This window comes from Carcharodon carcharias, chromosome 16, assembly GCF_017639515.1.
Source record: "Carcharodon carcharias isolate sCarCar2 chromosome 16, sCarCar2.pri, whole genome shotgun sequence".
Taxonomy (NCBI): domain Eukaryota; kingdom Metazoa; phylum Chordata; class Chondrichthyes; order Lamniformes; family Lamnidae; genus Carcharodon; species Carcharodon carcharias.
This window is the reverse complement of record NC_054482.1, coordinates 15,462,573-15,481,228: the sequence shown is the minus strand read 5'-3', so window position 1 is coordinate 15,481,228 and position 18,656 is coordinate 15,462,573. Positions and strand designations below refer to the sequence as shown.

Here is an 18,656-nt window from a genome sequence, read left to right as displayed (position 1 = left end):
CGGAGAAGACCTTTGTGGGGGGTGGGGGGAGGGGGGGGGGGGCAGTGACTGCCCCTGTACTTTTGGGAAAAAACAGCTAAGCTGGTATGAAAGCTGTCAGGGGAGAAATTGGGTTCCGTAGGGCCTGCTTTTTAGGTGCAACTCAGCCTCCTAATGATGGGAAATGGGGTGAGATGTGAATGCTCACTTCCAGCGGAATTGCATGGGATGCCATCTTAGCGAAGGGATTTGTGCAGTTGTATCTAATGATCACCAGCAGCATGCAGATCGCAATTGTCAAAATATCTCAAAGCTCTCCCAATGCTTTGGAATGAGTAGAGACCGCTGTAGGTGAACAGCCTGTTGTAAGCTGTCGAGAGTCAAAATGCTCGGGTCTGCTCAACATATTATAAAACTGATTAGATTGCCTCCTTATAGGTGGTTTACAATATATAATCAGGTTCACTACAGTCTTTGCCTAACCTGAGCAGATTTGCAAACACACTTCACAAATGTCACATTCCATCAAATTAAACTATTTTATTATAGAAAGGTTACATTGAGAAAACTCATCGTAAAGAAAGGCAATTGCTTTAGAATGCAGTTCCCCCATTTGTCCCTGCTTGGTAACCCTTGGATCAAGGACAGACGTGAAGTAGAAGTAGTGTTGCAATTTGTGTAGACGTGAAGAGTCTGCTGACATGATTCAGGGTTGAGGGGTGAAGCGTAGGTAATTTCTGGAGGATGGGAGCTTCTCAGTGCGAACTCCCTTTGGGAAGAGCTTGTTTGCCTCCTCTTCAGGAATATTGGGAAGGACCATGCAATCCCCACCAGCCTGCGGAGAAAGAAAGTTTTTTTTTAACAAAAGTAAAACTTGCTATCAATGTAGTTTAAAAGATATCACAATAGCCTCTGCTAATATTAGACTGAGTCTCACCCGTTTCAGTGAATATTTCGAATTTGTGCCGAAATGTTGTTATTTCCCATTTAACTTTGGGGAGAAAGTAATTTTAATTGCTCCTTTTATCATCGGTGTAAAAACACATGCAATAGTGATGTCGCAGCCACTTTTGCACCTCTTCCCATTTCTTTATCAATGGAGTCAATGGAAAAGAAATGTCGGGGAAGATATACAACCAGCTACTGATTCACCATCACCTGTTTTTCTGTCTTCCAATAAAGATTAAACACCTGCCCCCTCCCCTCCCCCTGACCAAGTCGCTTAAGCACCTTCTCTATGAATTGGTGCTCTTACTAGTTGTTGGCTACATAAAGCCCAGTAACTGGGGTTACAGTAGTGTGTGGATATAGCTGCAATGGGCAGGCCCTCACCTTCCAGTCCACTGGTGTGGCCACCTTCTTGCGAGCTGTCAACTGCAGGGAATCAACAACTCTTAGGATTTCATCAAAGTTCCTCCCAGTGGTGGCTGGGTACAGGATGGACAGCTTCAGTGTCTTGTCAGGGCCAATAACAAACACCTGAAGAAAAAGGATAGAACACATTTAAAAGATGGGGAATGATGTCGAGCAGTTAGCTCAGTCCATGAAAAATAAAGTTTTTTTTCAAACCTTGGCTTAGTCAGTGATCTGGCCCCAGTAGTTAAAATCCATCCATGAACGTGTAGTGAGCAACTGGAGAGAAGCTAATGCAATGTGTGATTCATCAAGGAGAGATGGAATATAGCAAGCAGCTGTAGGAGAGCCCGACTTAGTAACTTTAATAAGAGACCAGCTATCCCCTCAAGCTTGATGGTTATTACAGCAAGAGGGCCAGTAGACAAGTTAACTTCATGGATGGGATGGAAGAGCTAACTTCTAATATTTGATGAGCTACCAACAGGACCAGCCCACACTGTGATATAACAACAATGGACACCATCACTGAAGGCACCACTAACAGAACCCTGGACCTAATTTCTTCCAGGTCACAAGTTGAAGGACAAGGTGACAAACTTCCCAGCCTTCCTTGCTTCCTGGCACAGCTCTCAAAAACTTGCTGAGGCAAGTAAAAAAGGGGTGTTCAAACATCGAGCGCGTTTGCTTTAATTCTGTTCTCCCAGAGCCCGAGTAGAATAACAGGAATCCCCTGTGGAATTTGCCAATTCAAAAAAATAAGTAGATCACAAGGCAACTAACTTGCCTGGCAAGCACTGAAGCCCTTAAGAGGTGTTTGCCACTCAAGTAATGGGTTGAGCAACATCACATTAGCCTTTGCATAGGTGAACTTACAGCACGAGCAGTCAGTGGTAGGCCCTCCTTGTTCCGTTCCGCAGGATCGAGCATTCCCAGTTGCACGGCCAGTTCTCTCTTTTCATCAGCAATGATGGGGAATGGCAGGTTTTGAACAGTCGATTCTCCAATATATGCATTGATATCCTACATGTTGCAAACAGAAGTCAGCATGTGCATCTACAGGTACTTTCCTATAATAACTGCTCCTACTTGAATTCCATGGAAATCTGTCACCAAGCTTAGCACTGCACACAACAGATTGACTGAGAGTTGGGTGACCAATCTATTCCTGGCTCACTGACTCAGCTAAGGACCTCATAGTACACAATCAGTCACACACCTTATTTTTACCCCAACAAGAGCTTCACCAGTGATTTAATCCATCTCATTCTCAGAGCCTTCCTTTAGTGAGAATGAACGTGTTTTACATTCGTTACTATGAAATGCGATGGCTTTATGTGGCCATATGCAGCACCCAGTAGGACACCTCAAACATCTACAAAAAAAAGTGTAAGTGTTAACCTGGGGCTTTTTGGTAAAGGGAGGAATATTAGCACGCAAAATTCACTACTCTTCTTTTGAAATCTTGTTGTGGGATCTTTAAGGTACACAGGCCTCAGTTGTAACATTCAATCCAAAGAATAGCTCTAAATGTGCAGTCCTCCTTCAATACCGCGCTTGAGGTGTCAGACTAGATTATGCACAGAAATCTCAGCGAGGATTTAAGACCTTGGGCCATTACACAGAACCTCTTCAATCCTCAGAATAAAAGACATCTTTCCTGCTCTTTAAAAACGGTTTTACTCTCGCAACAAGCGGAACTAGTTATTTGATGCAACCTCTGGTCCACTAAGCAGTAATGCAGCAAAGGTTGTTTTCCAAACTTTTGAGTAGCCAGATGTTCACTTTTAATTCACATCTCCTTAGAACAACGTTAATACATGGAAAAGGCTGGTGAAATGCAAATGGGAAAACAGAGGCAGGATTGCGATGTCACCGGGTGCAATCTTCAGATGCTGAGCTTTGTTCTTTAACACAAGACATGTCAGGGCATGACTTGCAATTTGCCTTGGGTTTTCAGGGAACTCCCATCATTAACGTTCTGCGCTTTGGCTTGTATGCCTAATGCTTAAATTAGAACCTGGAAGAGAATGGCATATATAAAGTTTTACAGTGCCAAGTGTGAAGTGATGCATTTTTGGAAGGAAAAATGAGGAGCAGCAATGTAAATTAAACAATACAATTTTAAAGGGGGTGCAGGGCCAGAAAAACCTGGGGTCCACAAATTCAAATCTTTGAAGGTAACAGGACAACTTCATAAGGCTGTTTATAAAGCATACAGGATCCTTGGGTTTATTATTAGAGCCATAGAGTAGCACAGCAAAGAAGTTATGTTCAACCTTCAGCTAAGGCCTAAGCCCCTGATTTATAGAGTAGTGTATCAAATTCTGGCCATTACACTTTAGGAAGGATGTCATGGACTCAGGGAAGGACCAGAATGATACCCAGGATGAGGGAAATCAGTTATGTGGAGAAACTTTAGAAGCAGGAGTTGTTCTCCATAAAGCAGAGATGGTTAAGGGAGGTTAAGGTTAATGGAGGTATTCAAAATTCAAAGGGATTTTGATAGCATAGATAGGGAGAAACTGTTCTACTGACAGGAGTGTTGGTTAGCAGAGGATTTAATAATTCCCCAAAAAACTTGAGGAAATAAGGGTTTTTATTCACAAAAATTATTATGATCTAAAATGCACAACCTGAACGGGCGGCGGAAGCAGATTCAACAGTAACTTTCAAAAGGGAATTGGAGAAAAACTGGAAAACATGGAATGTGCAGGGCTGCGGTGAAGAGCTGGAGAGTGAGACTAAAGAGCCAGCAGAACCATGATCGATCAAATTACCCCCTCCTAAGATCATATGAAATAGGAGCAGTAGGCCATTTGACCCATCGAGCCTCTCCCTGCTGTGGATGAATAATCAACCAAAATGCTATTGCTCTATTCCAATGGAACCCAAAGATTAAGTGAGAACAGCTGACCTAGTTATTTTCAATTGGATCATGGTATTCTCGATTAACTAAGGCAGTCTTGAAATTTAGCTAGCGAGCTCCCTACATTCATTCATGTTAGGGGCATCACAATCTTTCCACTCCATGTCACTACATATAATAATTCAGCATGATGCATTGAGCATTGGAGAGGGGGAGAGGAATTGGAAGAGGCAAGGAGAAATGGGAAAAGCCCGGCTAGCTGAGAAGAGGTTGCAAGTGCAATTGCTAATATATTCTGAAACTATTGATGGAAGACAGTTCAGCCAGTCAAATTTAGGCATCATTACCTTCTTGGCATAAAGAGGATAGTGGACCACAGATGGGTCCCTTAAATTAAGATAACAGGCTTAAGGATTTCTTTTGTGCTCTCTTGTCAGCTAATTAATCTCACTGTTCTTACAGGAATCCCTACAGAAATTAAACCCCATGACTTCTAGGGAGGGTTGAAAGGCCAGTTCTAAAATAAGAGATAATTAGCAAGGCAAAGAGAAAGAGTGAGCGAGATATTGCAATAAGAGAAAAGATCCAGCAACATCCAAAACAGGGATTCTAAGTTGAGATACAGGGATTTGTGACATTGAAAAAAGACAAGTTTTATTCTGATAAGAAAAGTTTTATTAAAAAAGGTTTAGCTTTGCATAGAAACTTCAATAATTGTAAATCATTGGTCGATAGATATTCTAGTGACCAGGGAAGGAATAGGAGAGGAATAAGTCTTCTGTTTACTATTGTGCGCTAATGCTACAGCAATGTCTTACTTTAAATGATAATCATAGCAGACACTGTAGCTCAAAAAATGAATTGGATAAGTACTTGAAAAATAATGCAGCAAGGTGGTAGTGAAATGGGTTTAGATTAGATAGCTCCTGTTGGGACAGCATAGTGGTGCAGTGGTTGGCGCTGCTGCCTCACAGCTCAAGGGACCTGGGTTCGATCTTGATCTTGGTTGTCTGTCTGTGTGGAGTTTGCATGTTCTCCCTGTCCAAAGATGAGCTGGTTAGGTGGGATTCTCTTTTTTTTATTCATTCACATGATGTGGGTGTTGCTGGCTGGGCCAGCATTTATTGCCCTTGAAAAGGTGCTGGTGAGCTGTCTTCTTGAACCACTGCAGTCTACGTGGTGTAGGTACACCCACAGTGCTGTTAGGGAGGGAGTTCCAGGATTTTGACCCAGCAACAGTGAAAGAACGGCGATATATTTCAAAGCCAGGATGGTGAGTGACTTGGAAGGGAATTTCCAGGTGGTGGTGTTCCTATCTATCTGCTGCCCTTGTCCTTCTAGGTGGTAGTGGTCGTGAGTTTGGAAGGTGCTGCCTAAGGAGCCTTGGTGAATTCCTGCAGTGCATCTTGTAGGTGGTGCACACTGCTGCTACTGTGCGTCGGTGGTTAAGGGAGTGAATGTTTGTGGATGTGGTGACAATCAAGTGGGCTGCTTTGTCCAAGACGGATTAGCTATGGTAAATTGTCCCCCAGTGTATGCGTTGGTGTGTGTGTGCCCTGGGATGGACTGGCGTCCCATCTGGGTGTACCCCGCCTAGCGTCCATTGCCTGTTGGGATAGGGTCCAACTCCCTGTGATCCTGAAATGGATGAAGCAGTTCTGGAAAAACGATGAGCTCCAGTTGGAGTGCCAGCACAGGAACAATGGCACAACCGGGTGCCTTTTGTGCCTTTTTCGGGGGTTCTATAAATTTATTATTGCTTTGTGGACAGTTGCAATAAGGTAAGGTAGTGCCACTGCCAGACAAGTGTACCTGGGTACGTAACTGTTAAATTATCAGTCCAGCATTAAGTACAGAAATTCAGCAGAACCTGGCCAGTTGCAGTTGCCTGGACACCAGCATTTTGCAGAGTACAGACACACATTCAGTAACTGCTTTGTTTTTAAAACTCAAAGAGGCAAATTCCCATCAGCTCAATTACACCGCATGCAGCTTTATGGAGGATCTTACTGATCATCGTATTCAGTTCAGGGTGTCGGAATGTTGCTGCAAGGTTTTTTTTAAAAAAAGATAGTGAAGCAAACAAAAACATCAACTGTGCTGGCAGCTTTACAGACTGCCCCATTGTAAATGAAGTATTAATGGGTATAATAGCTGGTCATAATGTCAGCACAAGAATAAGAAGGTTTAAGTTGCTAGGTTGTTGAAAGCTATTTACAATTTTCCTGTTGATTTATTACTTTAGCAAGTTTTATCCATGTTGGAAACTTTAGACCAGAAATAGAAGGGCAGGGATTACACGAGTAGAGCTCAAAAGGTGCGTATATGAACGACAATAATCCAGTGTTAAATTACACAACAGGCACTGTAGCAACCATAATTTAACTGTGATACAAGATGGCTGGAGATGTACTGTCCTTTATGCTTAAAAACAAACTCCTGGACATCCTTGTTATTAAAACCATAAATTGATATTTTTCCAAATGTCAGCAAATGGTAAAACAGAACAAAGTTAAAGTTAGTATACGAATGTTTTAAGGCAGTAAGTTAATTAAAACATAACTTTCTATTGTTCTGGACTCTTTTCTACTCTGTCCATTGAAGCCAAATCTTGGGAGAATTGGACAACAACAGTTTGGATTTGTACAGCACCTCTAATGTAGTAAAACATTCTAAGGTGTTTCATAGGAACATTATCTTTAGGAAATTAGGACAGGTGAGCAAAATCATGGTCAAAGAGACAGGTTTTAAAGGAAGCAGAGAGAGGTTTATGGAGGTAATTTTAGAGTTTAGAGCCTCAGCATTTGAAGGCACAGCCACCAATGCATGGAGCAAAGGAAGTCAGGAATGTACAACAGGTCATCATCTCAGCTCCAGGACATCACTGCAGGAGGTCCTTAGGTTAGTGTCCTCAGCCCAACCATCTTCAGCTGCTTCATCAATGACCTTCCTTCCATCATAAGGTCAGAAGTGGGGATGTTCACTGATGAAGCAGCATTCACGACTCCTTATATACTGAAGCAGTCCATGTCCAAATGCAGCATGACCTGGACAATGTCCAGGCTTAGGTTGACAAGTGGCAAGTAACATTCACGCCACACAAGTGTCAGGCAATGACCATCTCCAACAAGAGAGAATCTAGCCATCACCCCTTGATGTTCAATGCGATTATCGTCATTGAGTCCCCCACTATCAAAATCTTGGGGGTTACCATTGACCAGAAACTTAACTAGACTAGCCATATCAATACTGTGGCTACAAGAACAGGTCAGAGGCTAGGAATCATGCCACAAGTAACTCACCTCCTGACTCCCTAAAGCCTGTCCACCATCTACAAGGCACAAGTCAAGAGTGTGATACAATACTCCCCACTTGCCTGGATGATTGCAGCTCCAACAACACTCAAGAAGCTTGACACTGTCCAGGACAAAGCAGCCCACCTGATTGGCTCCACATACACAAACATTCACTTCCTCCACCACCGACGCACAGTGGCAGCAGTGTGTACCATCTACAAAGTGCACTTCAGGAATTCAACAAGGCTCCACATCCACAAACATTCACTCCCTCCACCACCTATGCACAGTGGCAGCAGTGTGTACCATCTACAAAGTGCACTTCAGGAATTCATCAAGGCTCCTTCGACAGAACCATCCAAACCCAGGACCACTACCATCTAGAAGGAAGAGCAGCAGACACATGGGAACATCACCGCCTGCAAGTTCTCCTCCAAGCCACTCACCATCCTGACTTCCTTCATTGCCACTGGGTCAAAGTGGAACTCCCTCCCTAACAGCACTGTGGATGTACCTACACCACATGGACTGCAGCGGTTCAAGAAGGCAGCTCACCACCACCTTCTCAAGGGCAACTAGGGATGGGCAACAAATACTGGCCCAGCCAGCGAAGCCCACATCCCGTGAATGAATAAAAAATAAAACTGGGGAATGCAGAGTTCTTGGAAGGTTATCAGGCTGGACAAGATTACAGAGGTAGGGAAAGGTGAGGCCCTGGAGGGATCTGAAAACAAGGATGATCATTTTAAAATTCAGGTGTTGCTAAACCGGTAGCCAATGTAGATCAGCGAGCACAGAAAGCGATGATGGGTGAATGGAACTTGGCAGGAGTTAGGACATGGGAAACAGAAGTTCAAACATTTCTCCATCTTAGCCCCGATCACATCACGTCATTTGAGTTTTATAAGTTGACAAGCTGTTGCTTTAAAAGCTATTTGATCTTCATCTTCAAATACATGTCTGCTGCTGGCAAGTTAAAATGACAATCTTTCTCCCAAGCACGTCAGTCAAATATACAGCTCATCGTTGGATTGTGTACACTGACATAGGGTCAGCAGCTTCTTTAACAACCTCCTTCCACCATGGAGAGCCTGTGCTGCGTGTAAATGGAAAAGGCGGGAGGGGGACAAAGACATGTCCCAGTGAAAAATGCCTGAGGAAAAAGAAAACGCAATGCTAAGTTTGAGTTCTGATGAAGAGTTATACGGACTTGAAAGGTTAACTGTCTTCCTCTCCACAGATGCTGTCAGACCTGCTGAGTTTTTCCAGCTATTTTTGTTTTTGTTGCTAAGTTTACAGGGCTCGATGCTACAAGGGCTGCTTGCTGGCTACGTTTTTATTCTCCAAGTGATTCCACAATGTGGAATCCTTCTGCCCTTCCCCATCCCTTCAGTCATATGTGGGTAGATTCCAAGCACTACATCATGAAGGAATTCTGTAGTTGCCAGTGCTCAGAAGCCACACTTGTGATTTGGGGCTGATTTTTAATTGGGTGGGGGTGTTGGTAAGAAAGAAAAATCAACTAAAAGGGTTAAATTATAAAGGAAAGCAAGAGCAGAAAAATAAGAAGAACAAGCCTGGATACATGAAATGACCAGAAATCGAAGGTTAGGCAAAGAGTAGATAAAAAGGATGCACGACACAATAAACACAAACAGATGTTGTCTCATGGAATGAATAGTACATTGTTAGAAGAGATAAGGGATGATCAAGAAACTGCATGGGTAAGCAAAATCAATTAGCTAACATATATAATTATAAAAGAATAAAGAAGGGCAATTTGATAAGATCACTCAAGTTAATTGGATCACTGTGTGAATATGCTGGAGCCACGTAATTGTACTGTATAAATACTGCTTGTTGATGTTGAACACTGTATCGACAAGCAGATCAGTTGTGATCTGCTCCCAATGGCCATTGTACAGTTCAGCGCTTAATAAATTGTACTCTTTCCTGAAGTAACCTGCATTTGCTGTATTTATTCTTTGACATTGGCCTGTGGGTACTCACTGCTCAAACCCACCCTCCCCTGAACTTAAGAAAAGGTCACCCGGCAGCAATAACACACTGCTGGTGGCCTTAATGAGCAGAGAGTGGGACTACTGCCCCTCAGTGGGAGGAAGTCCCACTCTTGAGAGCTGCTGGCTAATCAGACTGGCTGGCAGACCTTGCAGTCCCATTAATGTCAGAACACTGTAGTGGGTGCTGCCCGGTATGAAGAGCAATGGATCCTAGACTAAGGTTTTTTCCTAGGCTCTTAGGGCAGGAAATGATCAGGCATCTTGGACAGGGGAAGGCGGGAGTTACCATCTTGATGGGGGTGCACAGGGCACCCCCCCAAAAGATGCATGACTCCTCCTTTCCACTTTTTCACCTCAGATGATGAAAAAGTGGACTCCCCGTGGTGTGGCAGCATATAATTTGGTCGGCTTGTTAACAGGCTTAATTGTCCATTCATTATTTTTTTTAAATGGCAGGCCAGCTACCGATTTTAGCCCCAGCCTGCCTACCGTATTACAGGGACCAGCTCAGGGCTAGGCAGGAAGAGGGTGATCTAGCCACACGTCATATTTTACATGCCCCCACCCCTGACTGCTGAAAACACGCCCTGTGGAAGGATGTGAGGGTGCTGTAAAATCCAGCCCCTTGTTGCTCTTTATGGCCAACACTGATGTCAGTAAAAGTCAATATGAAAAAGAAAGACGCATCTTGCTCTTGTTCCCAAAAAAGTGATTGTGCCACTGCACTGGAACTTGAATTTGTTGGCATCACTTTACCCTTTTAGATAAATTGCAGTGGACTTACTTGTGACAAATTGCATTGTCAAGAGTATGTTTATTTCCTTTCAGACATTCAGGAAAGAAATCATCCTTTGAATGGCACTTCAACTGTTAAGCAGTTGCAGAAGAACAAGCTAACACACAGACACAGATACGCATATGCACGCAGACACACAGACATATGCGCAGACACACAGACACATGCGCAGACACACAGACACACACAAACTTGAGGCAAAATTTACCTCCCTTTAATAATCTACAGTTTACATAACTAGCCCCATGTAAGAGGCCAATAACAGCATTCCAGAATGCCCCAAATTATAAATAGTTTATGCACATCACTGCAATTATGTCTTTAACATTTCAAAATTCTCTCTAAGTGACTCCCTTATAAATCTATTTCATAACCCTGTTCTTCTAAGCGAAGGACATTGAGAATCTTCTACTTCACTGACACTCCTCTGTTTTGTTTTGTTGTTTAAAAGTCGAAGTGATCCCAATGAAATGATCCCAATGATCCGAAGAAGAGTCATATTGGATTCTAAACGTTAACTCTGTTTCTCTCTCCACAGATGCTGTCAGACCTGCTGAGTTTTTCCAGCATTTTCTGTTTTTATTACCAAGAAATTAGTATCCATTCCAATGCATTAAGGGCCCAGCTGTTAAGTTCAAAACAGTAAGTTGTACCTTAGTCCATCCATGGTGATCCTGAACACTGTCAATTGAGAGAGCTATAATTTTCACGTTGCGTTTCTGAAATTCCGGAGCCATCTTTGCCATGCGTCCTAGCTCTGTGGTGCAGACAGGGGTGTAGTCTGCTGGGTGGGAGCACAGGAGGCCCCATCTGTACAACAAACAAAACCCATCAGTACACCATCACATTTTTACAAAACATGAAACCGTCTGAAAAAGGCTAAAGCATAGGTGTAGTGACAAGCTCATATCCAATGGCTCCTTGGAAAGAAAGATCAAACTTGTATCTAGTTTGTAACTTGATTTAACCCACAATAAGACTACCAATAGTGACTGCCTTGGCATTCCAACTGTTAACCATTAGTCAGGGTGTTGCTTTTCCAAAACTAAAAGTAAGTGTTGAAAAGCTACTTTGATCAATATTCATGCAGAAGAATATTTAATTATGGTACTTCCGAGCTGTGTTCCCTGTCCGAAAACACACAGCTTTCCCTTTTAGATCTTGCACAGAATTTACAACACAGAACCATTTAGTTCAACTGGTCTGTATGGTGTTTATATTCCACATGAGCCTCCTACCAGCGTACTTCATCTGTGCTCTATTTCCCCCCTTTTGAAGGCATTTACTCCTTACTGGGGTATGGTCCCAGTTGTGTTAGGCATCATTTAGCATCTCACTCAAATGGTCATTCAGGGGCAAAATTTGACAGTGAGTGCTCAGAGGGTATTCAACTGGCCATCAAAGCCCCATCTGACATCCATGTACATCCACTTCCAGCATAAATTGGCTTTGGGAGGGTGGTGGGGGGGGTGCGTGGAAAGAGGGGGCTAATGCTGGAGGGCAAATCAGGAATATTGACCAGCTTTCGGAGTCCGGGTTGTGTTTCTCCCTAACCACTCCCTGGACAAACCACAACAATATTTTCCATCCTTTGTATGTGTGAATCTAAACTCCAGTGCAGAATTATGTCCAAAGCACAGTAAAACTAAATGAAAGGAAGACAAACTTCACAATTCTTTTTCAAATGCAGCTGAAAACTCTTTAGTTCCTGGTGGTCATGTGATACAATGATAATGGCATTGTTGACTAAGCTCAGCAATCATTATCCATCAGTTGTTCTACATCAGGCCAAGGCTGGAGGTGAGGAAAACCCCCAGAGGTAAAAGCTTTGGGAGCTGTAAGTCCAAAGTCATCTGTTCCTCCTAAACCTCATACACTTACATGTCATATCTCAAATTACTCATTCACTGCATTCCACAATGCTATTTTTCAAACTGAAAGAAATCTATCTAATTCATATTTCAATAAATCAGCACTGTTCCATAGATTGATGACTAGAATACTGGGCAGAATCTTCTGCCCTGAAGTCTAAGCTTGGTGGTGGGCACGGAAGTGCGAGTGATTCCTGCTGGGGGGTGGGGGGGGGGGGGGGGGGGGGGAGGCGGAACACGCGTGATCTTGCGCTGTTCAGTTCATGCATGCGTGAGGTGCACGGCGAATCTCGTGGCAGGGCAGGCAGAAAGTTGCCCCTCATGGGCTCGGGCCATATTTAAAGGACACCTGGACAGCCTCGCACTCTTCTCTCCTTAGCCTTCCTCCCTGGTCCAGCTCCCACCACTGCCATCACCTTCCAGCAGCTTGTGTTAGCGGCGCCTGATATGAATAAAGTTGTGAGCGGTCCCCAAGAAGGTGAAAGCAGCATCTACTGACCTCAAAGTCATGGAAGAAGTCAAGCTCGCCACGCGCATGCCACTTATGTACAGTCATAAAAGTGAACGTTCTAATTTCATGCTGGCGGGAATCTTAATTCAGCAGGAGAACTTAATTCCAATGAGGTGGCCTTTTATTGAGCATTATTGCCATGCTAATGCATGCAAAAGGACTTCGCCAGGAAGCTGAACCCAGCTTTAAAAGTCCCAAGTCCCAAGTACAGAATTCCTACAGTTCATCTCAACATTGGGGAAGCTGGTTTTTGGCTTTGTGCCAAATTAAATTACCCCACCTGCATGGCTAAAGCTGCTGGTGGGACCGGAGGATCCTACCCATTGTTTCTGTAGATTCATTTCGAATGTCCTCCTGTTAAAAGCCCAAGCTGTGTTCAGGACAAGGTGAAACAGCTTCTCATGGTGTACATTATCTTGTTGTACAATATGCAACACATTTTGCAACCGTTCATTCAAGCTCTCATTATTTGCATATCTAACTCGAAAGATTAAACTAAAAGTGGTAATACTTGCAAAGATCTCAAGTATCCCAATTTAATACTTGCAAACCAAATACCATGATCAGAATGAATGTTGAAAAACCACTTTCTGATGATAGAAGGAAGAGCAAGGTGCATCATTTTAATTATTTAAGCTGCTTTTATATTTTATTCATGTTATACATTTAGGTTTTGGGAGACCAGCAGCCATGAGCCATCTCTCCCCATTTATACAACATCTACAGCAGCCAACCCATTTTTTTTAGGGATCTACCCTGTCCCTAGGATAGAAGCAAGAGTTGGGTTTGGTGCTGTGAATACTGGGAGCTGGTTCCTCCCAGAAATTTCAGATAGGATAAGGCTAATCGTTGCAGAATACTGCATGAGTTAGCGCGTCCATCATGCATTTTCAGAATGAAACATTCATGCTTGCGGGAGTGTTTGAGGGAGAGGAGAAGCGGGGAATTTGGTTTGCTTCAATAAGTTGCTTGAAGTTATGTACAACCTTAGCAATTGCAGCCAACCTGGCATATGCTCTCGTTTTTCTTTTATTAAAATGTACCAACTCATTCAGGGTACAGTCGCTTACAGAGGAAGGGACAAAAGCACAATACTGCACATGTTGGAGCTCTGATAAAAACAGAAACATAAAGTTCTCGAAATAGTCAACAGGTGTGGCAGCCTCTGTGGAGAGAGAAAGAGTTAACATTTCAGGTGGATGACCTTTCATCAGAGACAAAAACAAAAACAGAATTACCTGGAAAAACTCAGCAGGTCTGGCAGCATCGGCGGAGAAGAAAAGAGTTGACGTTTCGAGTCCTCATGACCCTTCAACAGAACTTGAGTTCGAGTCCAAGAAAGAGTTGAAATATAAGCTGGTTTAAGGTGTGTGTGTGGGGGGCGGAGAGAGAGAGAGAGAGTGGGAGGTGGAGTGGGGGTGTGGTTGTAGGGAAAAACAAGCAGTGATAGAAGCAGATCGTCAAAAGATGTCAACAACAACGATACAAAAGAACACATAGGTGTTAAAGTTAAAGTTGGTGATATTATCTAAACGAATGTGCTAATTAAGAATGGATGGTAGGGCACTCAAGGTATAGCTCTAGTAGGGGTGGGGAGAGCATAAAAGATGTAAAAAAATAAAATAAATAAATAAATATTTTTTTTTTTCTCTTTTTATAATGGAAATAGGTGGGAAAAGGAAAATCTATATAATTTATTGGAAAAAAAAGAGAAAAGGAAGGGGGAAACAGAAAGGGGGTGGGGATGGGGGAGGGAGCTCACGACCTAAAGTTGTTCAATTCAATATTCAGTCCGGATGGCTGTAAAGTGCCTAGTCGGAAGATGAGGTGTTGTCCCTCCAGTTTGCATTGGGCTTCACTGGAACAATGCAGCAAGCCAAGGACAGACATGGGGGCAAGAGAGCAGGGTGGAGTGTTAAAATGGCAAGCGACAGGGAGGTTTGGGTCATTCTTGCAGACAGACCGCAGGTGTTCTGCAAAGCGGTCGCCCAGTTTACGTTTGGTCTCTCCAATGTAGAGGAGACCACATTGGGAGCAACGAATGCAGTAGACTAAGTTGGGGGAAATGCAAGTGAAATGCTGCTTCACTTGAAAGGAGTGTTTGGGTCCTTGGACGGTGAGGAGAGAGGAAGTGAAGGGGCAGGTATTGCATCTTTTGCGTGGGCATGGGGTGGTGCCACAGGAGGGGGTTGAGGAGTAGGGGGTGATGGAGGACTCCACCCTGCTCTCTTGCCCACATGTCTGTCCTTGGCTTGCTGCATTGTTCCAGTGAAGCCCAACGCAAACTGGAGGAACAACACCTCATCTTCCGACTAGGCACTTTACAGCCATCCAGACTGAATATTGAATTCAACAACTTTAGGTCGTGAGCTCCCTCCCCCATCCCCACCCCCTTTCTGTTTCCCCCTTCCTTTTCTCTTTTTTTTCCAATAAATTATATAGATTTTCCTTTTCCCACCTATTTCCATTATAAAAAGAAAAAAAAAAATATTTATTTATTTTATTTTTTTTACATCTTTTATGCTCTCCCCACCCCCACTAGAGCTATACCTTGAGTGCCCTACCATCCATTCTTAATTAGCACATTCGTTTAGATAATATCACCAACTTTAACACCTATGTGTTCATTTGTATTATTGTTGTTGACATCTTTTGATGATCTGCTTCTATCACTGCTTGTTTGTCCCTACAACCACACCCCCACTCCACCTCCCACTCTCTCTCCGCCCCCCACACACACACTTTAAACCAGCTTATATTTCAACTCTTTCTTGGACTCGAACTCAAGTTCTGTCGAAGGGTCATGAGGACTCGAAACGTCAACTCTTTTCTTCTCCGCCGATGCTGCCAGACCTGCTGAGTTTTTCCAGGTAATTCTGTTTTTGTTTTTGTTTTGGATTTCCAGCATCCGCAGTTTTTTTGTTTTTATTTCATCAGAGACAAGCTGTTTGAAGTGTTTAATTTCATAAAACTTACGAGTCTCCCAGCCAATCGTGGAATTTTATCCTTCCCGCAGTTGTGTCAGCTTCAAAATTTGGGAAGGTGTAGCCGAGATTGATTCCCAACGCCTTGATCTTTGCTCTCTTGTGGAGTGATATGATTGCCCGGAATACTATCAAACTTTGACACAGTGCTTAAAGCGCTCTGGGACTAGGTTGCACACCGAATCTCGACAGCAAAGGATCCACGGGCAATACTGTGGGGGAGTACTGGGTTATTGCTATGTCTCCAGAAACAGACGGACAGCTTGAATCCCGCCGTTTATTTTTTTTTTCAACCCACATTTCTCCATAATCACACATGCATTTCACGATAAGGTCACTGCAACTGCGCACGGCCCCGGAGTATTCCTCGCCGATTTTTCTGGTACGCCGTCCCCGCACAGAAGCACAGCTTCCGTTCCAATAGCATGACAGTGCATTTTTGACGTTACATGTTTATTCACCTGTGCCATGAAACAATGTCACCAAAAAAAAAAACACGTAGACTGGCATGACCGTCCATAATGTATTTTTGTGTTTGCTTATAAAGATCCTAGATCGTGCAAGCAAAATTTCTAAGCTTCTGGAAAGGAGATTGGCCAGCCGCTCTTGCACCAACGCCCCCCCCCCCCCCCCCCCCCCGCAGTTTAAAACGTGAAAATAAAACAGGAACATAAAACAGTTTTGATACAAGAAACATGCACATTACAACAGTGGCGAGTTCTGCGCGGGCGCCGCAAGTCGTTGCGTTTCGACACGCCTGAAACTTACGAGCTGTTTCAAGTGTTTAATTTCATAAAACTTACGAGTCTCCCAGCCAATCGTGGAATTTTATCCTTCCCGCAGTTGTGTCAGCTTCAAAATTTGGGAAGGTGTCGCCGAGATTGATTCCCATTGCTGTTAATTTGGATTTATTTTTTTGAACACGACAACCAAGAATGGACCAGAGGCTACACAGGGAAAATGGGGAGGGGGGCGGGAATGAGGAAGTGTGTGCACCAATAGGCTAGAAGACAGAACACGAGCTTTACTCAATCGCAGCTTGGCCAGCTGCCTTGCCTGGCAAGACCTATCAATTACTGATCCAGGCAAAATGGTAAAGAGGTTATGTAAAAACTGGCACTAGGCTCACTTGCAGCGAGGCGGACGAAAAGCACGAATAACAGTTATCCAGAGCTTGGTAATATTATTAATGTCAAGTAGACTGGGAAGAGAGCGTACTGGAAAAGACCGTCCATCTCCACAGACCCTGCTCTTACCCAACTGCCGCCGTGCGAACTTTACCTTTACCGGAATTATCTGTTTCCTGTTGAAAGTAACTGTTGAATCTGCTTCCACCAGTCTTTCAGGCCGTGCATCCAGATCATAATCTAAAGGAAATTTCTTCTAATCTCCCTTCAGGTTATTTTGCCGATTATCAGTGTCCTCTGATTACCGAACCTCTTGCTTGTGGAAATATTTTCTCTTTTCAATCAAAATCTTTGAAAATTTTTGAACACCTCTATTAAATCTCTCCTTCATCTTCTCTGGTCTAAGGTGGGAACAGTCTGCCTTCCTGATGACAGGTCACAACTCCTGTTTTTTCCCTCCACAGATGCTGCCTGATCTGCTGAGTATTTCCAGCATTTTCTGTTTTTATTATGCCTTCATTTATTTTTGCAGGTTCAATCCTTTTCACTGACTGATTAATTTAAATACAATTTTAGTTACACTGGGTTTTCAGGTATTTCTAGAGTGGATTTGGGTTGTGTGAGCATGGGGAGGGGTCACTGCTCAATTCTGTCCAACTGTGTTCATTGTTATGAATGTGTGATTTTATAAGATGGTAATATTTTAAAATGTTTAACTCAGTAGAAATAGAATGCAATATAATATCCTGTATCGGAAGATAGTGTGATTATACTAAAATCTGCTGGGAGACAGGCCCATGTGATCTGGTTGTCATGGGGTAAGAGGCCCAGGTCAAAACCTATTGAAAATCAAATGACAGGTTTCACACTTTGACACAAAAGAGGTGGGAAATTCATATCTCTTTATGAAAGTTGTCGGTCTCTACAAAGATGCAAATCTGTGGCCTTGCTGGTTTTCTGGACAGAAACACTCAGACTCAGAGATCTGGAGAGGGAGACATAAACAGTGCTGGTGTGATAAGCAGAGGAGAAGACTGTTTTGTGATAGTCGCCAAGCAGGATGCCAAGGAGGACTAATTTTCTGGTCTAAGAGATGAGACTGGTGGAGATCTAAGGACTAAGGAGTCACTGGAGTGGGCCTTGCTGCTGGAAGTCAGTTCGGAGATACTCAGAAGACTGCGCGCAGTGACTTTGAAAGGGACCTTGGAAGACCCATCCTAGTGTGGCAGGGAGAAGGGAGCCTGGTGAAAAGCTGGCATGAGTAAGGGACTTAATCTTCAAGGCTACATATCTGTTGGGAGTGTAGCATAACATACAAATGGGTTGTAAACTTTTTGGTTGTGTTGTTAGCAAATGGGGAAGTACTTGTTTTGTAGTTTGGTATATTAGATGCCTATTAAGTAATGTTTCATCTATGTTGAATTTTGTTAGTTACAGTAAAAGTTTTAAAATGTGAAATCTTGTCCTTGTTTATTTTCCGTCAGTTGCTGGGAAATTCATATCCCTTTTTAAAAGTTATGAAGATGGTAACATCATTAAAACTGCAAATCAGTGGCCTTGCCTTTGTTGGCCGGTGATTGGAAGTGAAATGCCAGTAAATGTGAAGCCTTACCTCTGGAGAGGTAAGAAGAAGGGAACAAGTGTAGGTAAAGATAACATGATTGATTAACAGCAGATCGTGGCTGCTACTCAGAAAAATAATTATAATTAATACAATTGTCATGCTGCTGTTTACAGATTTGTCCTCTCCTTTGCTGGTGACCAGTGCTCTGTCATATGAAAGAATGTGATTCCAAAGCTAAGACAATATGAACTCATTAAACACAAAATCTGTTAAACAGAGTATAAA

General features: G+C 43.2%; 1 protein-coding gene across 1 annotated transcript; it reads right to left on the bottom strand.

Moving 5' to 3' along the window:
* Nucleotides 1-504: 504 nt before the first annotated feature.
* Nucleotides 505-16,664, bottom strand: prdx6 (peroxiredoxin 6). Its single transcript, XM_041208772.1, has 5 exons — nucleotides 16,484-16,664; nucleotides 10,968-11,124; nucleotides 2,209-2,355; nucleotides 1,312-1,458; nucleotides 505-814 (listed from the first exon to the last, which is right to left on the bottom strand). Exons 1-5 carry the CDS (start codon nucleotides 16,570-16,572, stop codon nucleotides 686-688), a joined length of 669 nt encoding a protein of 222 aa, XP_041064706.1. The 5' UTR covers nucleotides 16,573-16,664; the 3' UTR covers nucleotides 505-685.
* Between the last annotated feature and the right edge of the window lie 1,992 nt (nucleotides 16,665-18,656).